Source organism: Fistularia commersonii, chromosome 3, assembly GCF_037954325.1.
Source record: "Fistularia commersonii isolate RoL2024-O1a breed Wild chromosome 3, RoL_Fcom_v1.0, whole genome shotgun sequence".
Taxonomy (NCBI): Eukaryota; Metazoa; Chordata; class Actinopteri; order Syngnathiformes; family Fistulariidae; genus Fistularia; species Fistularia commersonii.
This window is the reverse complement of record NC_141286.1, coordinates 14675573-14699443: the sequence shown is the minus strand read 5'-3', so window position 1 is coordinate 14699443 and position 23871 is coordinate 14675573. Positions and strand designations below refer to the sequence as shown.

The following is a 23871-nucleotide window of genomic DNA, read 5'->3' as shown; positions in this document are numbered from 1 at the left end:
AATGAAAATTCACATAAACTGCCTTAATATCGTTACAATGATTAATTGACCATTAAGTGATCATAACTTTAAAGTACTTTATCATTTGATGATTATTACTATGATAATATTATTAGCAATGATAATAATAATAATAATAACATGACAAATTGTTAGCAGCTATATAGAGGCGTGTTGAATCTAAAAAGTTGTGAATAATAATATTGTTTTATTCCAAATAATGTGACAAAAATTACGTATTTGAAAATGAGGTAAAGACTTGAAATAACAGAATACTTAGATCATAAATAATATTAGAAGTCTTGTCCACGGAGGGCGTCAGCCATATTGTCTGAGGCCTGTCGTATTTTTGATGACTCCCCTTTTTCTCGCCCGCCCCACCCCAGGTGACATTTGCCTCCATTCCACTGTGGCAGCCAGACACCAGACAGTGGGGGTGGAGGGGGATCATGTGGGAGACACGCTTCCAGAGTTGCTCAAAGGTCTCGGGGGGGACATTCACCCCCATCTCCCCGCCCTGGCAGCTGTACAGAGGTGAGACTCCAGCTTGCAGACACAGCTCTGCACGCACGGCCACGTCCTCGTCGACATCACTTGAATAACCTTAAAAAAAACATTTCAGCTGAGATTTTTCTTTGTTCGCAATTCCTCCAAAGATCCTCCATCAGAAGACTTAAGCGAACTAAAGAATTACCTTTAAAAACGTTCAGCAAAATCAATATAAAAAGAAAGTAAAACTTGGAGTATTTCTTCTGCAAAAGTTGGTGGTGGCGATAGAGGTCCAGTGGAGCTCCCGGTTTGAAGAATTCAGTCTCAATGAGTTAAAGTGTTTGAGAGGAACATATTTGGAGCAAAGCTCATGGGTGGTGGGCTGGTAGTTGCTGTGTGTGTGTGTGTGTGTGTGTGTGTGTGTGTGTGTGTGTGTGTGACTGATCAGAGCCTGCTCATTAGCCAAACAGCATCCTAGCCAAGGCCAAGGGTCAGATATGAATCATGGCAATTTTATCTGCAGCGGTCAGACAGCCTGGCCTTCAGCCTGGGGTCAAAGGTCAGGAGTTTGAAGGACCGTAGCATAATCCCAGAAACACAATACTTGCACTTTCGGACTTTTCAGGGTACCTTTTTACTTTTAATTTGTGCGTGATATCCAATCAATTTGCCTTTGCCAACTGCCTTGATTGCCCAGTCATTTCTTGCCTGAATTTTTTCTACAATTTACAAGTAGTTTTAAGTTATTTCTCTGCTTATTATTTGGCCATTTTAAGTAAATTTTCTGATAATTTTGAGGTAATTAGCTGATATTTTTGTCATTTATTTTTATATGTATGCACATATTTATGGATGTATATGTATCTATGTGCATATGTATGTGTTTATATGTACATATGGTTTTCTTTTCTTGTTTCTTTTGGCTCTTTATTTTTCATATGTGTAAACGCCGGAACTGTGTCCTTGAGTGCTGAATAAGGCACCTTAAATAAAATGTATTATTGTTATAAATAATATTGATATTTTAATTATTATTATTGTTGCTGATTTCAACCATTTGTTGTTTATTTAAAATTTAGTGTTTGCCTTGTTTCTTCTCCTTAGCTGATTTCTAATTGAGCCACAGCCACTGTGATGTTAGTTTTGGAGTTAATATTATAGTTATAATATTATATAATTATTATATAGTTAATTATGGGTTTTGAATTTATTTTTACCATGTAACAATGGTGACTTGGTTCTTGGTTCTGTCAAAAAAAAACACGTCAGTCCGCTGCAAAATACATTTTAATTTTGATTTTTTTAAATGCAAACCCAAGATTCTATCAGCTAATTGTGCAGTATGTTATAAATAACCTGTAAAAGTGTATACATGGAGCCACATGGGGGTGCTGGTTGGTTTCCTGTCAGATTGTGACCCAGGAGACGGAGGTTTGGCTGAGGTCCATATTAATGATAAAAGAAAGGGAAGATAATAAAAAGGGAGGAGGGACGCGTTCATCTGTCACATAAAGTACTCAACATTGTTGCAGTAATAGTACTACACGGTGCCATCGATACAAAAGTACTAAGTTACATTGCAGCAACACACTAGGAACGTCACATTGGATTGCAATTAAGAAATTTAATGGACAGATCATGAGAAGATACAGTATAAAAGACCACCTTAGTCAATTGGACTAGGAGCCTTCAGGGGCCTCCATCATCCATGGGGCCTCTAAGGGGCTTCAACCTCCAGGGGTCCTTCAAACTGCTTAATTTGGTGGTGATTTTTGTCGATTTTAAGAAATTGTTATTCAATTTCTCGGTCATTTATCTAGAATTTTCAAGTTTGTCTCTTCGTCACTCTCGAGTCATTTCGATCTTCATGGCGCTCTCCATAAAAAAAACGCTGAAAAATTACTTCTCCCTTTAGGAAAGAGCAACAAATTTGTGAGGCAAACATTTGTGAAGTGGGTAGAACATAGAACCAAAAAAAAAAATTTAAATAAAGTATGTGTCACTTTGACGTCCGGCTTTTTGGTTCGGCGACAATTTTTTTCCACCGTCGGTTCTGTGAACGTGCAGAGTGTGCAGCGTGTGTTGAGACACAGTCATTGATCACCGGGATGTAAAAGTGTGATGAGGCTGCATAATAAATGAATGAGCGAACGCCTTAATTACATCCCACGAAGTTACGGCTCTAATCTGGATCTGATTGGCCTCATTGATCTGGTGACCTGAGAGACGTGCGTCAGCGTCTCCTTATCGCTGTGCAAAGACACTCTGTCCTATCGGCGCGGGAAGCGGCAGCGATACAGCACACAGGAAACACAAAGCGGCGTCTCGCCAACATCTGACTGCCTTTGTGCGTGAATCCAGGTCAGGCGACACTATCAGGATTAATATTTAGCTCTGAACACATAGTGTTTACTCTGATTAATGATTGGCAAAGGAGCTCTGTGAGAGGGGGGGGGGCTTTTATTCTGGAAGAGCTATCAGCTTTTTCTTCATTTCTATAATTTCTACCAATTGTTTTCTAATTATTGGGGATTATTGTTCTGTTTCTTTAGGGATTGCCTCCTTTGATTTTTGCTCATTATTTTGCAAGTTGTTTTTAATCCTTCGGTTGCCAGAGTCGTCTCTAGCATATTTAAAAACATATTGAAAATATGTTTTGAAAGACATGTGATCTTTTGTTGTTTTTTTTTCCATCGGGATTCCAATGAATGAGGGTCTCTTGACAACGTGACAATTAGTAAACTTTGAGGATCCATTAAACCGTCATATATCCTCTGTGGTGTCTCTCAAGGCACTGACATCGGCCTTATTTCGTTGTCATTACTAAAGTCCTCTTACAATAATGTGTCAGTGTATCATCTGTCACTGAGGTCATTACAGTGCAAAAGTTCTTGGAACACTGTCGTCATTTTGGGTTCCCCAGTCATGACTTGGCCCTCTGACGCATGAGTTTTTAGCACAGAATTGTTAAGTCCAATTTCATTTAATTTAGTGGCATCTGGCCATTGAGGTAAAAGGTCATGGCTTCTGCAGAAGAGCAGTTCCAATGTCCTGCCTTTCAAATGCACCCTCGACTTTACCGATCTTGTTTGTAAGCTGGGAAAGCTGGAATAAATCAGTCCTTGTGGCATCTTCAGGAACCTCAGAAGGCGTTAGACCATTAGCTCTAACCACTTCTGTTGGATCAGAGTGACCTCGTCCATCACATCGCCCTGATTGGTTGCAGATAGCTGGATGGTTTGTGCAGCAATCGATCGATAGGTTCAAACAACTTAAGGATCCTCAGAGGAAACACTCTCTGACCCTCGGCAGGGTCAAAGGAAGACGCCCAACTTCAGCCTCACTTCATTGCAAACACATGTCAACACAAAAACACACACACACACACACACACACACACTCCGTAAAGGTTTTATTTACACAGGAGCCTCGTGAGGCAGGACGGATCAGGAATGCAGGAAGCTTCAAAACCTGGCTGGTCATCTGGTATAAATCGGATTTCTTTTGTTTGTTTGTTTTTTAAGTTTTTTGTTGTTTGTCTTTGGACATTCTTCACTAATTCAAAAATCTTTTTTTTTTGTATTCTTCACTCTCAAAAACTTTGAATTTTGATAGAATGTCATGAGAAAATTGGCAGTCAGCAAGGAATTAGATGATAATAACAAAAAAAAAAATATATATATAGTTATAAAGCAGACACATACTGTAGGTGTATAATGGTTTTCTATTCGGAACTTGTGTTACTGACCTTGGTGTTTAATTGAGAAATTGTGTTCTGTGAGTTAAAATCAGAAAAACACAGCATGGGTGGCTGTTTGGTTGAGGCAGACGCCCACCCTCGGTCCTGTTTATGATTCGGGTTCCTCCCTGGAGCTGGATATGTGGATGTAGAAGTGGTCCTGCCTTATCCTGAGGTGACCCCTTGGCCAAACTGGACCTTCAGAATAAAGCCAGAGGTTAAAGGAGAGAAATGTGACTCTAGTTATAAAGTTCCTTCGTGCGAAATATGTTTCGGGGCAAAAACGGTGAGAACCGGATTGTTCTAGAGCAGAGAAGCATCTTCTCACACTCCCGAGCCCAGAATGAAAAATAATCCTGGATCTGCTCCGGGATGTCCATCCAACTCCTAACGGTACTTTTTGGCTCCGTCAGCTGATCCTGAAGCATCTGGAGGCTCCGCCTTGGAACACGATAGGAGAAATTTTTGGCAGGTGAGGGGACGAACCGTCAATCATCGGAAGAGCCAGGAAACCTTTGTTAGTTTCGGCGTGGAAGAGTCCAACTGAAAGGTGAAGTATCCTCTCCTACTTTTGAATGAAGAGACTGAACAATGAGTTGGTTCTCCTCGATTTGAACCTGAGAGCCGCTCGAACATTCATCTTCAATCATCGGAGCTGTCCGGTCATTTCTGGAAAATTTGACCAGATGCTTTCTTTTTTTTTCTTGCAATTTGCTGGGAATTTCATTTTTTTTTTTTCAGTTTCCATGTCTATTCCTCATGATTTAAAACCAGAGATAAAAGGTGTGTTTGTATTTCTTTGGCTTATTTCTTTAGGCCTTTTGACATAATACAATTATTTGACTGTTAAATGACTCGACTCACCCTCCCCCCATTTTTAACATTTTCATTTTTCTTCTTATTTATCCTCCCTTAATAATTACGGAAAATGGCATTTAATTAAAAGCATTTTCTGGTTGATTTTCATCTCCAAACCGAAGACCAGAGCATCATCCAACCAACGCGTTCCTCCTCAGAGAAAGATTTATCTTTGCTGTGTAAAGTCCATAAAGTATCCTACAAACATATAATCTTAAAGTATAGTCTATAAGTATCCAAACTATCCTCCTAGTTCCCTGCAGCTGCGGACGTCAGCTTTTATGAGTCCTGATCCCAAGTAGTGATTGACCACGCTTCATATCAAACCCAGCCTTTTCAAGATAACATCATGTGATTGGATGTGCACCTGTGAAGCCGTAAGAATGTAACTGAAGTTTGGCATCTTCGTCTGGTTTTAAACAGATTATCTTGAGATCTTGCTTGAATCTGATCCAACAGCTGGCCTGGAGACAAGAGGACGATGCAAAGTTTTGTTTCTTTATTTGTGTCTTCCTTAACTTCTTTTTCTGACTTTCTCTTTTCCTTAAACCCTATATAATTTTTGCAAATTCTTCATCTTGTAATTTTTATTATTACGTGTATTGTTGATTTTTATTTTCTGTTTAAAGACCATCTGAAAACCATCTGGCCATCTGTATTTAGCCATGTGCTGGTTTGCAAATCCTAGCATGGCAGTTAAAGAGGCCTGAATTGGAAAAAAAAACAAAAACAAAAACGAATCACTTTTTTTTGCTTTGGGAATGAACTTTTTTCTTTGCGACTTCACTTAAAATAAAAACTTTTTGGACAAATGCTATGAAAAGGGAGAAATTCGATTTTAAAAATGAAATAACAACAAAACGAAATGGAGATAAGGAAGAAATGTATCACTGCAAGAAAATGCCATAGAATTCAGCCAAATATTTTTAAATTATTACACAGTAACACAGAAAATAACCCTGGAAGCGAACAGTAATAACTCTAATTATCAGTGCATAATGTCACATCATTATTTTCTGAGTTCAGCTGCAATAAAGGTTCAAAGTTTCATATTTTAAATTAGACCTAGATGTTTGCATTATCTGTAACAGTTACTTATTTGGACACACATCATGGTTACTGTGGCGACGGGAGGCCAGGAGGAAGGATCACACACACAAAGTGTGGCCAAGACAAAGAAAACACACTTTACGAGGTCAAAGGTCATCATCCCTTGGAACCCGGAGCCTCATCAGCTGCAGTTTCGAGCCTCCGCTGAGAGTTGAGAGTCTGACACCGCCTTTGAAAACAAGCTCAAAGACTTGGACGCCAGAGGAAGGAGAAGAAGAAGAGTTGTTCTCCTCTGAGGGACCATCAGCTCCAGGAGATTTGCTGGAAGCTGATTGGTTCCAGATGAATCAGAACTGAAAGTGTCACGCAGCTGAGAAACCGTCAGCTGGATCGACTGGATCCTGTCGGGGCCACGTTCCTCATCTGAAGAACCGGGAGGGTCGAAAATGACTCACCAAAACTTAGAGGCTTGGATGGAGATCGTCAAGCAGGTCGCCTCGGGTCAAGAGTGCCACTGGTTCCATATGAAGAGGCCATCAGCAAAAAAAGTCAGATGTTCTGCTGCGTCGCTGATCCACATTGCAACTCCTGCAGGAGAACGCCGCGGTTTAGTCCCATCATATGGCGGTAACTCCAGGGGGCGAGTAAGAGATGCTGGATCTCGGTTTTGAGTGTAAATCAACCACAGTGTTACTTCCAAAATTCAAATGATACAAAAACATTACATTTTTTCTCCCTCTTTTTTCCAAACTTTTTTTTTTTTCCAAAATAAATTGTTTTGTTTTGTTAGTGACACCATACTCGAATTTTTACATAGAGGGTTTTTTTTTGTCTGACTCCACTGAATAATGTGTTGACATAAAGCCAGATATCTCCGAAAAATGTATATTATATTGAATATAATGTGCATTTCCCTTTTTTCACCTTTGACCTTTTGGTATTTTTTCATCATCCTTTCAACTGTTAACTTTATACATTTTTCACATTTCTCAAACCCTTTTTCTAATTTCCCCCCCATCATCAATCACATATCAAAACTAAAGTCATTTGTTTTCTCTCTCATTATTTTTTTTCTGTTTTATTTTTATCTCTTGCTGAGTTTCAGGGGAGTCTTCAAAGATGCTGAATCACCAAAATATCTCTTCCACTTATTGTCACTTTCCTCTTGAAAAAATATTTTCTGTTAATATCCATCTGATGTTTCAACATTTCTTGCCTTTATTCAGTCTCTCATTTTAAAATATAGCCCAAAACCCTAAATTAAAATATTTTTATTTTTTGAATTTGTTCTTTTTTCATTTTTCTTTTTCTGATTTTCTACAAACACCCGCTCAGATTGCTGAACCTGCTGGACGGGATTAGTGACATTTGAATCTTGAGATGAACGTCTAGATCTCGGGGTTCCTGCTGAGTGAAAGCACTTCAAATGGGGGTCCGGAGCTCATTCAGGGTCAACCCAGGGGTCCGAGCACGGTGAAGGTTGATGTGAATGGTTTGACGGCAGCATCGTGTCTTGCTCCGTCAGAGCGGAGGGAAGGAAGATGTTTTCCAGATGTTTGCGTCTCGGCCAGATTCTCCCCGGAGGACGACTGTAAACATCTCGCCATCGCTCATTTTTATGTTTGAAGTCTCCCATGTTTTCAAGAATCGTGGGAAGAGGGAGTGTTCACAGACCCCCGCCCAGCACACACACCCCCACACACACACACGGAGCCAAGACGCTCATATCAGCCATTATTAGGACAATAAGTGAAGCTGCAAAGACACGAAATCAAAAGAATGTGCATGAAAACTTTATAGTTCCACAGGTCATGTGATGTGTAAGTTGTTTTTTTTTTTTCATCTTTCTCTTTTTTGTTGAAGTCCCATCTGGATTCCAACATGCATTTTACTGCAATGGAATGGCCTAGAGAAGCAGAACAGCAAAGGACAAGAACAGATGACTGAGAAAGGGAAAAAAAAATTAAACAATTTCAGCAAAAATTAAACCAGCAAGGTAATAAATAAAGGATAACATGTGCCATCAATGATTTATTTACTTTGTAAATGTCTAAAACTTAATTTAATCAACTATACATTTTTTGGCAATCGTGAAATTAAACTATCGATACAAATAATGAAAATAATAATGATTATTATTCTGATCAATTCATTTTTTATATTAGTTATCCTGCACTCAGGGTTGCGGTGAGGCTGGAGCTTATCCCAACCATCATGGGGCACCAGTTGATCACATCACATTATTATTATCATTATCATTATTTTCTCTCCTTTTTTGTACATGTTGGATGTTCAATGACCCAGACTTGACAAAACAGAATCTGCAGGTTCAAATACTGATTGAACGACATGGAAATAAGACTAAATTGTAATTGTTCTGTTTTTTTTTTTTTAGCTCTGCATTTCTGCTAAATTATTTGGATAGGCTTCTATACCTATTATTCTTTTTGTTTAAAATGTATTCAAGTAAAATTAGTATATCACTGTTTTGATTCTTAGATATGATGGAGCAGGGAGTTTGTTTCCATAATGGACACAGTTATTGGAACAGGATCTGATAGCAGACACTAAACGTGACAGTCAATGGACTTTGGGCCCCGGGTTCAGTGACGTCGTCCAGCAAACAGACGCGGCGATATTTTTAGACGCTGACGTGACATTTTACCCGATTTTAGCGAGGATTCGTTGTGCAACGAACACAAAAGGTTCGCAATCAGACACTGTATCTGCGTTTGTGCTGCTATTTATAAAAGTATATTGACTGGACAGCGCCAGTGTTATAACCTGATAATGAACATCCATTTGTACTATCTGATTTTTTACCTATCTTTCTCTTTTTGTCTGGTTCAAGACAAACCAACAGAAAACATTAATACCGCAGAGATTCATATTCTCTAATGTAATATTTCTTGAGAAATAAATAATTTGGGATGGATTTTTTTGCTTCTTTTGCAGGTCAAATTATCAGAAGTCACCAGAAGAACAACAAAAAGGAGTACGTTGAAACTGAATGAGAAAATTAACTGAAAATCAACAAATAAGTCAAACATATTAAACAAACGTCAGCATAAAATTATGTTCACATTTGCAAGAAATTTACTGGAAATCACCTTGAATCTCATCCTTATTCAGATTAGGTTTTAATCACCAAAACATATTACCAATCTATAAGAACTTGTTTATAAATTAGCACAAAGAGAATTAGCTCATAATGACCTAGATATTACTTAAGAAGAAATTCCAAAAAAGTACTGCGTGGCAAATTCCCTGACAGATTTTTGCCCTGAATTTCTTCTCTTCCTTTCTAATTTTGCTGCAATTTCTATTTTTCTGTATCAAATCTGAATATTTTGTTCTTATTCAGTTCACTATTCTTTTCTTTGTGTGTAATTTATAAAAGTACATTGCAGACTTTATTGCTAGCTAATAGACTTGTCTCACCTCCTAAGCCCTAACCATTATATCCTGCTACATGATAAGACACTTTCAGATTTAAGCAAATCTAATGCTTTTGTTTTTACATTTATGTAGATGCAGTCATTGATGTGTTTTCACTACATTCTGATGTGGCTACATGTATCTGCGTTCAGCACACCCATGAAGAGGCGGGCGAAGTATGAGTTGGAGCCAATGAGACCTCGACCGCCTGTTCCTGTTGCTCTCCAACCTTTGAACATCTGGGAGGAACTGATGAAGCTGCTGCAAGGTTCCTCGACTCCATGTCAGAACCCTGGACCCTCAACACCTAAGGCAAAAATCCAAAACAGATTTGAGGAGATTGCTCAACAGATTGGCTCCAAACTACCTGGAAATGTGCAAGAAATTACCTGGACATTTGCAGGAAAACGCTTGAAATTTTCTTAAGAAATCAAAAAAAAAAAAAAAAAAAAGTGATTGGTCTAAATAAATCTTGCACGAAATTAATGGAACAAAAATACTTGCATAACACAAAATATTTGTGAAATTGCAAAGCCTTGCCATGACCCTCTAAATGAAGAATACATTATAGTATAAACTCAAATCAATTAATTAGAAAATTCAAATGAGAGATTTGCCTGAACACATTCAAGACCATCTGATTTTATATGGAAACAAATCTTTTGAAAATCATAAGAGTCAATACTGCAAGCAAGAAAATTTCATCAGATTTGATCAAGACATGGGGAAAATGTGCAAATATTTAGGAGGTTTACCTGCTTTTCTGCAAATTTGATTCATTCAGAGTGAAAATAATACGCTTAATTTCGAATGACAAAAACGATTAATTTAAAGTTCATGGTTCTATTCTATGCTGGTTTCTTATCTAGAACATTCTTTAGAACTTTAATCCCCCATTAACCCACATCTGATGAAGTAAACTGTATCTGTCTGATTGGCTCAGGTGATGACATCATCATGTCAATCATTCACCTACATCAGGTTGTCTGTCTGGTTTCAAGGCCAATGGTTGAGCGTGACCAAGTATAACCTGTCAAAGGCCACAAGTACTTAAGTGTATGAACACACACACACACACACACACACACACACACACACACACACACACACACACACACACACACACACACACACACAATAGAGCCAGAATGCAGAGTCTGGGTTTTGCGATGTGGAAAACATTCGTGGGGACTTGTCAAATGTTCCAATGTTTCTAGGAGCAGCAGTGACTTTAAAAACTTAAAACACAAGTACATAAGATACAATACAAAACCTTTTATTTATATTATTCATTGTGTGTGATTAGGTTTCTGTTGCCAATATGGAGTTATTGATACTGATTATCGATTGTAGATTAAGCCAAAGACTGTTGTTCATTATAATCAATTCATGACAGCTCATGACATTAACACAAATCAGGTGGTCCTTGAGAGATTTTATTCTGTAATTTTCAGAACCCTTCCTTGCTATTAATCTGGTCAACAAAAATCTCCTCTTTAGTATGTTTTTCATATTATTTAAAAATACAAACAAAAAAAAAACAGCAATATTGCAAATAAAAAGGCAAAAACTGCAAAGAAAAATGTTTTAACCTGGAAGACATCTTCAGACAATTGCTACAAACGATTTCTAAACTAAAATTACCCTTGCTGAAGATAAGCCGCATTGAAATAGGCAGAAAAAACAAACCCAACGATGAGAATAAATTACCTGAGAATTGCAATTGAACAAAAACAAAAAGTTAATTAAGCAATTAAATCAACTAAAACCCTCCAATTAACATTCTACTTATGAAACTGGTGAAAAAAAAAATCTAAAAAGCTCAAAACTATTACACTTACCATTAGTGTCAGATAAACAACTCAGTTTACTTAATTAACAAACTGGTGGGTTGAGACTTGAAAGTAGCTCAAGCATTGAATGAATATCTCAGACTGTGATCCAAAAACAAAAGAATCACTCAGTTTATAGAATTATCGAAAAAACAATTAAAGAGAAGTGACTCGGGGACGGATGAATGAAGGCAGACGTGCCACTCTGATGCATCAGTTTTAATTTAAAAGGTTTGTTTGTTATAAAAAAAAAAAGCTGAGCGCTCACAGAAAAAGAAAATGCTGCCCAGCAACATTGAGGACAAACAGAAGCTTGGTCTCTTTTTTCATGCAAACACCACATGCCCACGCAGGAACTACAACTACGTACAGAAGTCCACAGAAGGAGGCAGCGTCGAGCGAGAACCTTCCCACAATGTTACACAACATTTGTTCAAACAAACATCATCAACACAATATGCTCTTGTTGTGTCTGCGGAGCATTTTCGTCGGGCAGACAGTTAGTGTTCATTCAGACGGGTCGTTTTATAGTCAAGAGCTCAGAAACTATCAATTATATGACCGATAATCAACTGTGTCTGGGTCAATGATGTCATCACACAGCATCTCCAAGAGCTGGTGATGCTACTTCCCATTGGGATCAACTCAAAATGAGAACATCTGCGGAAATGTTGCCATAACTTCAAGAAAAGCTGAGAAATTGCTGGTTTGGTGAATAGAATTTTGAGTTAAATCAGAAAGTTGGTTAGAGGATAGATGTGCCCTGAAGTCTTTTTTTTTTTTTTTTTTTTTTTTAAATCTGCAAAACATGTTTTTCCTGTATATTGTTGAAGATGCTTTGACGGACATACACAAAAAGTCTTCCAATAAGATTGTGAAGAATGAAATTCTACGATTAAAAGCATCATTGTTTTTTAGAAAGAAGTTCTGATCAGAAGAATGTCTACAACGACAGCCACAAAACAACATTCCTCATAAATAAATGTTATAATGGCGGAATATTTTAGACTTCGTGAAACCTCTTTAGTATGAAGACACATTCTGATTGGAAACATGAAGCAAGGTGTGACATCTAAGTGCTGACCAATAAGTGATTTATTTAGCAAGTCTTGTTTCTATAACCGGTGACATATTTTTCTTGTTTGACGATGAAACATAAAATATAATGCATGTCAGACTTATTCTGGGACGGTGTGTAGTTTTAAGATTCAATTCAATTTGCTGGGATGGTTGTGTAGTAATATTCATGACAATAAAATGATCCAAATGAATCAAAATTTCGACAGAACAGAACATTTGTCTTCAACTCAGACAACCACATTCCAGCAGCAACACGTCCAGAGAAACACAAAGCTGTGTAATTATCCTGTCTAACCCCAATACCCACCTGTGGCATGCTGGGGGGTGGGGCTGTGGTGGCGAGGACCCGTTCTGATTTGCTGTGACCACTAACGACCAAAGACTGTCAACACAGGATTTTATTAAATCTGCAGATCATGTGTCTAGATTCACGCACACACGCAAACACACATACACGTGTGCCTCACATCTTCACGACAAACACGATTTTCATCACACTCAGACTCATCGATCAATACCCAGGAGATATCAGTCAATCTGATTGGTCTGTTTGAACATCACAGGATCCGAGCCTATGCTTGCTGCAAGATGAAACAGTTTGTTTCACAAAGTTTGCGTTTAGCCTCAACTGGGGTCTGAATAAGAGGGACAGCAGGTCACTACAGATACACCCTGGGAATTTCAGTGGGACATGCCAATAACTCGCACCGCAGATCTTCGGGTGGATACATCGCCATGGTAACTAATCCTGGCTGACAAACTAGCAGGACTGCTTTGTTTCCCTTTACTTGATGGTGCCAACACCTAATGTATCCTCTACATCTCATTACGCATTAATTTAAATGTTAAATATCTTATTTATGACTTCATATAAAAACGTCACTGTTAAATATAAACGCCATAAGTTTTAAGGTCTTACCTTCTTTAATAGAGGAAGCTTTTTGCTGATGTGAAAAATTATCCAATCAGAAAGAGACTTTAGTTTCTACGCAGTAAAAACACTGCTGGCACTTTTTGTTACCATGGCTGCATGACCCACAAAGAGTAACCTGAGATATCAGGTGATCACGGAGCCCACACCACGTGCCGCTTTCCTCCATGATTCATCTGTGCAACTCAGACATCAGGATAAAAGCTGGTGGTGTATCTGAACATCCAGCAGCATGTAGTGACTCACTCACGAAAATACACATCCTTAGAAAATCATTTGACCACGGAAGAAACAAGAAGTGCCTCCTACAGATGCCTCTTGACTAGATTGCATCCTCTTTGGTAGGGGCATGGACTTCCTTCTTCCAATCAATGTTCAATCAGTGTTCGACCATCTCCATGGTGAAAGCCCAGAGTGTCACAAAGTCTGATGATAACTCAAATTGTCTTGAACTGCTTTTTAAAAAGTCATAATGTTTCAAGGGACAAAAAAAGACGGCAGATGATGGGAGGTCCAAACGTAGGGTCATGGAGGAGAGTGGCTTGGGGCAGTGAAGAAGAGCACCCATATTCCAGGAAATCTACAGCAGTTTCTCTGAAGAAACGCTCCCTGAGGTTCTGCCCTCCTCTTGATAACCGGTGGAGGCATGGATGGAGCGTGGTTGGAGCAGAAAGATGACGGGGTCAGATGTGGAGATAAAAGGCTGAGCCAATATGGAATGGACCCTTCCATTGAACCAGTGATTTCCGAAAACGTGGGGAGAGGAGAAGAGATGAGGGGATGAGTGATGAGATGTCAGGTGCTAAGAAGCTTTGTTTTCACTGGCCATTGCTGGCAGAGCTGTTGGGGGCGGGACTGGCCCCGGGGGCGCCAGTGGTGGGTGGTTGCACATTGTCAGCCAGGTTGTGGGCATGCTCCAGGAAGAGGTCTTTGAGCACGCTCAGTTCCTTGCTCAGCAGCTTGATCTTGGCCTCAAGACGCTCATTCTCCTCCTTTAGCTCGTTGACACGCTGCTGCGTATCCATGGCTTTTTGCTTTGACCGCATGCGACTCTTCTTCACTGCCAGATTGTTGCGTTCACGCCGCTGCCGATACTCCTCGCTGTCTTTGTCTGCTGGGGGCTTCTTCATTTTGCTGGGGGGGGGAGCCTTGCCACCTCCGGTTGAGGGATTGGCTGGGACAAGCTGTGGGACTTGTTGGAGTCCGGTGAGTTGCACCGGAAGGGAGGATGACGATGTTGCGTGGGCCTGACTCTGTATGACGCTCACGCCGTTGTGGTCAGATGTGGTGAGTTTCTGCTGCGGCGTCAGGCTCATTTGGATGTGCTGTCTGCAGGAGAGGATCTCTGAGTTGCCTCAGTTCAGACCAGCATAGGAAGTGACCTGCTCTGACCCCAAGGAGCCTGCAGATGACAGCAAGACAAACTTAGATACGCTGATAAAATCCTGAAGTGGTTATATCTCTGACTTTATCCTTGAGCCAATGGCTCAAGGGGGAGTCAATATTTCCAGCCAATGGTATAATTTACAGTCAACATATGCCAACTTACTTGTTTACAAAATTGAATTAGTAAATGGGCTATTTTGGAAAAAAAATGAAAAAAATTGAAAAGACAAAAACTGCCAGTGATTACAATGAAAATAAGCAAGATGTGACAAAAAATGTCCAAAAAAAAAACCAGTAAACAAAAAACAACAAGCTAAAGAAATATGCATCTAAAATATAGAAGTGTTTATATATATGTTAAAAATTGTGTTTACAACAGCTCAAGTGCTTCATTTTATCTTACACTTAAAAAAAAGCCTCTAACACATCCTATTAGCCAGCTTCTCTTGAGCCTATAACTGTAATACTGTAGGCTTTCTTGACTTTGTATCTTCTAATTGCACTACCATCAAAAAATGACAACTACTAACTGGAAAGACATGGAAAGAGAGTGAAAAATGATAGATATAAATAAAAATTTCAACAATGAAAAAAAGTCCCCAAAATAAGACAAAGGCAAAAGAGAACAATGTGATTTGGGTAACCATATAAAATTTGAGGGGAAAATGCTTAAACATGAGGAAAAACTTATCTACTTAGTAAGATGGTTAGAAATTCATTCATTCATTATCTGCCAATTATCCTGTGGTAAGAAACATCAATCTCAAAACATTTAATTAATAAAAGGATATTGCCAAGAAACATGACTGTAAGTGAATTATGCATTTTCGGGTGGGATGAGTGAAAATGTTGCTCTTCCTCTTCCTCAGCTCTTCTGGTGCTGTAATTGTTCTAAACGTGATGCTCGTACAATTAGCAGCGCACCCCTGATTGGCCGGACGGTTGCTATGCATCCAGTCAGCTGTGCTCAGGCAAAAGCGCTCCGGGTGAAAACCAGCAGCTCCGGCCGTTGCTTGCTGTTGCATCATCACCATCGGCCGTCTTTGTGCCGAGAGAGGGGAACTCCGGAGTCATGCGGGGCTACGCTGAAACTACAGTTTCACTACTACGTGAAACGGTTTCAAATACATTTAAAAATATATATATTTAATACATTTGTCCCGCTGAGGCTGACGTAACCACACAAGCAGCTCCGAGTGGGGGAATTTAGGAATTTCCGGCTAGTTTATACAACTTTCCCTTGCATTTGAAGCTTCGACAGGACGACTAATTACCTTGAAATGTAATATTAGCGCCCTGAATTCTGACATCAACCAGTGTTGTGTACTGTTATACCCTCTTACCACCAAAGACGGTATGTTTTCGTTTTTCTTTCCTAACACCCTGTCCGTTCAGTTAGGCAGCTAGCCAGCTAGTTAGCCTCCTATGCTAACGAGTGGTAACAGTATTACCACAAAACCCCAGGGCCGCAAACAGACGAAACTACAACTCACCTCCGCTTAGCGGCGGGCGACGTAACCAGCCGTAAACCTGAAGAAAGTTCCAACCAAAAGTTCGGCTTAAAACTCGTCCGTGGCGCTGCGACTGTTTTTGTTTGGAACACGGAGAGGAGCCGATTGCGAAATCTTTTTACCATGTACGGCAGTGTCCCGGACCGACCATTCAGAATCGCGAACGACTCAGCGAAGCGAGGAAACGACCAATCACACTTGAGTTAGCCGTAAGTGATGCAATACATGAGACGATTGACGGGTATTTCGACCAATGGTAGACGGCGTTTTTTGCCCGCTTGGTTTATGTAATGTTGGGTTGGTTTAATGAGTTCAAACATGCATGACTTCATTTCAAAACGGAGATCTCAACTATTAAATATTACAAGCACCAATATTTTATCCCAATATTTGCCCAAAACAATCTAATAATGAAAGGAATCGAAGAAAATAACTTGAATTATATTAAATCGTCACACACAAATAAGGTATATGTACGTAAAAGTCATGCACTGGTTACATCATCCTGTTTAACCCTTAAACATTGAAAAAATAAATATAAGAACACCAAAGTGGAGCCACAAGATAACATTTACAACAATGTAGATTCTGTACAGATTCCAGCTATGTTGTTAGCGTTCATTAGCGTGATTTTGATCTCCAATGGGAACTGTTTAACTCTTCTTGTTACTCATCACTTTGCTTTTCATTACATTACATTACATTACAGTCATTCAGCAGACGCTTTTATCCAAAGCGACTTACGAAAGTCATCCCAACTAACATTTAAGTGGGAAAAAAAAGAACACATTTAGCAAAATTAATTTTATATCACAAGTTAGGTACTGATTATACATGAATAAAAAAGGATGAAAAACACAAGCAAAGGAAATTGAAATCTTTGCACTGTTTTGAGAAGGACAAACACATGATGCCACTCGTTTGCTGTTTTCGATACTTATGCCAAAGGGTTTGAATATTCTTTCTCCAGCTTCACTGTGTCCAAAGAGTTTGTGTAGTGTGTTTTTACATCCACTGATCAAAGTGTCAGATTCTGAGCCTGCAGAGCCTTCAGATCTCCCACATGGCTCAAAGTAAAATGGACACAGGGTTTACATTTTAACATGTTATTTTAATTTAAATATTTGCTAAACAATACATTCTTCATCAAACAATGTCTGGCTCATTTTCAGGTAATTTTACGATAAATTTCAAGCCATTCAATTTTTCAAAATATAGAGATAATATTTTGAGAATTTTTTGTAAGCATTTAGGAAGCTTACGCTGTTTAACCATTAAGTTTTTGATCTGATGTTTTTTCTTTTTTTTTGATTTCTCTAAAAAGCTCACATTTGCTAAAAGCTGAAGATTCAGCTTCTGCCTGTTCTGTCAATTTTTCACTACATCATTCATTTCCATAGATTCCAGCTCGTTTGAGATTTTTTTTTCACCTTATTGTAATGATTATAATGATTATTGTGACTATCACTACAACAATTAAACTATCATTTTGCATTTTTTTTCCAATGTTTTACTGATTGTTTCCTTTAGGTACTTTGTCGTCATATTTTGCACCATTTTTGCTCATTTTCTAATTTTCATTTTTGCTGATTTGCTCTGCTTTTTTCATCTAGCTCAGTGTCATTGGACTAAGTCAGTTTGTTTCCTGTTGTATTAACCACTCATTCTATTCTAAGTTCCTTGAATATCTAATCATACAGAGCATCAGGCGGGGGTTGTGAAATTGCAAATATTTAGATTGCATTGTTTAGAGGCATCAGACCCTGAGCAACGTTTTAGTGAAGAACACTTTTGTTTTCAGCAGCAAATTAATTCAGATGATTTCATCAAGACATTTGTTAAGGTATTAAGATTTGCTGCTTTAGAAAACCAACTGTTTCAGCAACAAACCCACGTAAACATTATTTGTTAGGATGACGACCAAATTATCTTTATCTATATACATATATTTATGTGTGGTCATAGATATATGTATATATATGCGTCGCTTCTCCACCTCTCCTGGTCATCTGCAATCACTTGTCATGGCTGATGAAAGCCCACACAGGGGGAAGACAACTATATTGATACAATGAAATTTTTAAAAAGCCAAGTTTGCATTGTTTCTAGTGAACTGCATTTCACCAGAAATATTTATTTCTGGTGAAATAAACATTTAAGCTTCTTTTCTGTCTTTCTTAATCATTCTGAAGGATTGCAAAACAAGAAATCACATCTCACATCCCATCTGGCATTTTGATATACAGTAGCCTCATATTCTTCTTAATTAGAAGCTTTTTTCACAATGTTGGAAATCCCTTTTTTGTCTTTATTGTTCTTTTTGCACAGTATTTGGTAAAAGTCGAGTTACTTTCTATTAAATCCCCATAGTACAATATAGTTACGATTCTTCTCCTTATTTCTGTTATTTATTTTTGAAATAGTTTTTTTGCTATTTGGAGAAGTGGAAATAGAAAGTTGAAAATACGAGTAGTTTTACACAAGATTACGAAAGAATTGCCAGAAATCGTCAAAAGCGTTCACAGACGGCCCCGCGCGTGTACACACACACACACACACACACACACACACACACACACACAGGCGCACGCAGAATGGCCGACAGAGGGCGCTCTAGTTAAACTTCTACTCTGATCCCATCCCGAGTGACATCCAGAATGAGCGCTTCTTCTCCCCCCCCGAGTTTTCCACGTGCACCGTGCACAGCGCAGATTACAGATCAATCCATAGCTGTGATTTGAATCAAATAAGAATAAAACCACTAGTTGGCAGTGAAACGATTAATCCTTCTGCTAACATACAACCCAAGTTGAATAATCAATAGCAAGTTATTTACCTGATTATTGACAGAACTAAATGATGAGAGATGAGAACAACTTTATTAATCCCGAAGGAAATTGTTGTGCCAGTTGATAAGAAAGTCGTTCAGAGAACTTCAGGTTCCACAAATTCAGGCTCACAATGAATGAAATGACATCAACTGGCAGGGTAATGACAGTTCCCTGCTCGGTTTGAACACTTATCCGGATTATTGATCCATTCAAGCCTTGAGAGTTGATGCCAAACTCCGACCGGAAACCGGGCGGTTTTACGTCAGTTTAAAAAAAAACGGGGGGAGAAGGGTATATTTGAAAGTGTGTGGCTTATGTTTAACGTGGATATTCGTCAGCGCGGTAAAACTTTACTCCGATCCCGTCATGTTTCGTCCCGAGGGTGAGGGGTGAGGGGTGCGGTTGCGAGGTTGAAAATCCGCAATTTACGAGTTAAAATTGTGTGTGTGTGTGTGTGTGTGTGTGTGTGTGTGTGTGTGTGTGTGTGTGTGTGTTGGGGGTGGGGGGGATTGATGATTTATGACTTTGTCTTGGCCGATTCCCTTACTGACGTCTCCTCATGAAAAGTGCCCGACCGATTTGTGCGTTTTGTTGGTATAAGAGGAAAATTAAAAGGTAATTCGGTTTATTTTTGAAACGCGATGTGGTTGAAAAGCTGCAGTGAAAAAAAGTCCGCGTTCCATGAAATTCTTTTTTCTTTTTTTTTGCAGCAGTAGTAGTGAGCCAGGTTTTTGTGTGTGTGTGTGTGTGTGTGTGTGTGAGTCCGTGCGCGGGCGTGCACGCGTGTACGGTACCCCCGCCCACTGCCTGGTGCTCCTATATAACCTCATTTTGACAGCTAGCACTTTACTGAGCAGGAAGAAGCGGACTCATCCGCGTCACCGCGAAGCGCCAAACACACACACACACACGCACACACACGCACGCACACACACATACACACACACATACCCACACACAACCTGCCGGTCGACTCATCAGCTTTTTTATCGCGGCGGCTCTCGGTGCGAGTTCGCAAGGTTCTGACCCCCGCCTTCCCCCCCGCTGCCGCCTCTCCTCCCTCGCCGAGGACTGCACGCTGGATTCCCGGAGCACCTCGCCATGCCTGCCCGGGTTTAGGTTCTCCATGGAGCTGTCGAACCTGTACGAGGTGGCGCCGCGGCCCCTGATGAGCAGTTACCCCCACGGCCAGCAGCCCCTGTCCGGATACAGAGACCCGGCGGACTTCGGCGGTGACATCGGCGACAACGAGACGTCCATCGATCTGAGCGCGTACATCGACCCGGCCGCGTTCAACGACGACTTCCTGGCCGACCTGCTCCACCACGGCTCCCGGCAGGACAAGCTGCGCATCATGAACGGGGAGTACGAGTCGGGTCCGTGCGGCGGGGGCCCGGGACCCCAGCAGCTGTACATGTCCAACTACATGGAGTCCAAGCTGGAGCCGCTGTACGAGCACAGCCCGCAGCGCCTCCGGCCGGTTGCCATCAAGCAGGAGCCGCGGGACGACGAGGACCTGCAGCCCGCGCTTCCGCCGGCCTTCCACGGACACCACCCGCAGCCATACGCGCACCAAGCGCCGCTGCCGCCGCCGCAGCAGCAGCAGCAACCGCCGCACCTCCAGTACCAGATAGCGCATTGCGCGCAAACCACCATGCACCTCCAGCCGGGACACCCGACCCCGCCGCCAACCCCGGTGCCGAGCCCGCACCAGCACGCACACCACCAACACGCGCAGCAGCACGGCGGGCTGAAGCTGTTGGACGCGCAGCGCGGCGGCGGGAAGACCAAGAAGCATGTGGACAAAAGCAGCCCGGAGTACCGGCTGCGGCGGGAGCGCAACAACGTCGCGGTGCGTAAGAGCCGGGACAAGGCCAAGATGCGCAACTTGGAGACGCAGCAGAAGGTGGTGGAGCTGACCACTGACAACGACAGACTGAGGCGACGCGTGGAGCACCTGACGCGGGAGCTGGACACGCTGCGCGGCATCTTCAGGCAGCTGCCCGACGGCTCCTTCAAGCCCAGCTGAGACCCGGAACCCAAGCTGGAGCCGGACTGGATTTACAGGTTGCGCGCCGAGCCGCGGGCAAGGACTTCCACGCGAACGCGCTTTAAACTATGTGAAAGAACGACTTGCAGATTTAGTCAGAAAAACAAAACAAAACAAAAAAAAAAACGTTCTCACTTCTCCCCCAAGTCTCCCCCCCCGGGGGGGGCCCCATTCCCACCCTCATTCAACCACATGGAATCTGATCCAGCCTCATAAAGATGTCATTTCCAATTTGCATTTCTCTTGCAAATCTTCCCATTCCAATTCATTGGTTCGCTTTCAAATCAACGGCAAAAATGCCCCCCCCCCGCCCCAGAGATCGGGGAGAAATCACATCTACCACAGGTAAACCAAATGCCAGTACGAAAAGAGGCAAATAATTTAGAATTTGCCGATATATTGGCCAGAAATTAACCAAAACAAGCAAGAAATCGGATGTTCGTGAGTACACGTCGTCCAAAATACAAAAAAAAAACCGTGTTATCACAATGCGAAATGCTGCATCGGATTTCTTGCTTGACATGTGCAACAGACTTCCATCAACCATTTAAACAAATAGATAAGTAGAAGGAGGTCAGTAGTCAATCGCTGCAGCTTTCAGGAGATAAAAACACGCACCCGGGACTGTGAGAAACTCCACGCAAGTGTTCACGGAATTTACTCTTTCCTGTCACTAGCGTTTGTGTAAAAAAGCAAATAACAAAAGCAAAAAAAAAAAAACAACAACAAAATATACAAAACAACCGCAGAACATTTTATTCCAATGAAACAAAATGTTTTTACATTCGTGTGCCTTTTTTAAAGAAAAACAAAACAAAACAGACATTGTTAAGGCTGATAAGCTCCGGCAGACGAGGACCGTCCTGTGCCTTCATGTCACATCTCAGTGCAGCTAAAGGTGGAGTCGCCTGGAACTCTAGTCTCTATCTTCATCCTCCCGCAGAGACACTCATTCTCCTGCAGAGACACACATCTTACTGTAGAGACGATCTTTGCATCCATGAGTCTCTACCGGTACAGTCCAGCTGATGGTACGGAATCTCGATGGGACAAAACTCTTCATGTCAACAAGGAGGAGGTCACGTGACCTACAAGTTTATTTTTTACTCGTACAAAAAAAAAAAAAAGGCAACTAATTTATTCAGTCATGGTCGAAAAATCTTGTATCTCCTCGACGGAGTTGCATTTAACGATACACACGTGCACTTGCGCACACATACACCCTCACACGCACACAAACACACTCTCATATGCACACTCACATGCACATAAGCACTCAAACACATACGAAACTCCCCAAAACTGGAAGAATCATGGAATACATTTTCTTGACGCATCTGAACTATATTTTTGGTACGTACAAGAAAATCTTATTTAAAAATAAATATATGTTTTCATCAAATGACCCAGTTTGTCATTAATTTTAATTAGATATCCTGCATCATATTCTGTGGTACTTTTGTTTCCTGTTCTTCACAAGGAAAACAGAATGTATAACATTGAAAATTAACTCCAAAATCCTGAAAACTTTCTTAAGATATTCCCCAAGCCATATTAGTTTCGGTTCAGATCCGTCATTTCGGTAATATATCATATATATATATAATATTTCCCTCTAAAAAGGTCTGACAAGGATCTTCATGCTATTTTTTCACAAGTCAACTGGTATCACGGGCTGTGTGGTTACTGGAATTTTGCTTCATATATGTAAACAATATCTTTTGCTAAGTTCAGATATATGAGAAGATTCTATCATCAAACCTACCAACTAAACATTTGCATTTTGTTTCAAGATGTTTCAGACTGATTATGAAACAATTCCTGGAAAAGACCTGTAAATGTGATGTAAAAGACCCATAAATGCTATGAAAGCACTGTATAATTCTGGAAATGGCCTGGAAATGTTATGGAATAATTTTGAAATGTTATAAGAAAGTCCTGGAAATGTGTTACCCATGCAGGTTTTTTCTCTTCCTCTTCCAACCTGTTTCAACCAGTGATGAGACATGTGCGCACGCACACACACACACACACACACACACACACACACATACAAATACACAAACACACACAAACAAACCTCCTGTGGTACATGTATTGTCCCATTACACGTTTGATGGCAAAGAATCTTTTCAATGCAAATACTCACAAGCAAGGGTGCAGTACACACACACACACTCACACACACAGACACACATACAAACATCCGCCAAATACTAGTGCCTTCTATCCCTTCCACGACCTTTGACCTCCTCGTCGCCCTGTGGAGCAAGACTATTGGCGAGGACAGAGGTAGCACTTTGTCTTTTTTTTTCTACAAACGGATGTTTGTCAAAGTTAACCTTGTAAAATATATATATATATATATTAAAAAACAAACATGTCAGAATTATTATAATAAAAGATCTTCTTTTATCAAAGTCAGTGGTTTGTCATGATTGTGATGTCATGGTTCCTCTCCAAAGCAGTGGCGCTCCTGTAATTTGCACTTGCGAAAATGTATATAGAAATACAAAATTCATAAGTCAAAACCTCTTTGTGATTTCTGAGGAAATAAAAGTGAATACAAAGTCTCTAAGAGGAAAGAAGACGAAAAAAGATTTAGAAAAAAATGACACTATTAAAGTGCTGCAAGTATCAGGAAGCTTTAAACTTTATGGTTTTTCTTCTTATTTC

General features: G+C 40.4%; 2 protein-coding genes across 3 annotated transcripts; one reads left to right on the top strand and one right to left on the bottom strand.

Moving 5' to 3' along the window:
• Nucleotides 1–6543: 6543 nt before the first annotated feature.
• Nucleotides 6544–16455, bottom strand: cebpg (CCAAT enhancer binding protein gamma). 2 transcript variants are annotated; one of them, XR_015105921.1, is made up of 4 exons: nt 16297–16455; nt 13406–14819; nt 9732–9881; nt 6544–8042 (listed from the first exon to the last, which is right to left on the bottom strand). XR_015105921.1 is itself a non-coding variant. In XM_086143765.1 (2 exons), exon 2 carries the CDS (start codon nt 14731–14733, stop codon nt 14236–14238), a length of 498 nt encoding a protein of 165 aa, XP_085999891.1. In that variant the 5' UTR covers nt 14734–14819; nt 16297–16455; the 3' UTR covers nt 12487–14235. The 2 variants fall into 2 exon arrangements, 1 of the variants encoding a protein (XP_085999891.1); XM_086143765.1 differs by lacking the exons at nt 6544–8042; nt 9732–9881 and having other exon boundaries at nt 12487–14819.
• A 3544-nt stretch (nt 16456–19999) lies between these two features.
• On the top strand, nt 20000–23615 carry cebpa (CCAAT enhancer binding protein alpha). Its single transcript, XM_086143764.1, has one exon. It carries the CDS (start codon nt 20272–20274, stop codon nt 21172–21174), a length of 903 nt encoding a protein of 300 aa, XP_085999890.1. The 5' UTR covers nt 20000–20271; the 3' UTR covers nt 21175–23615.
• Nucleotides 23616–23871: the final 256 nt, after the last annotated feature.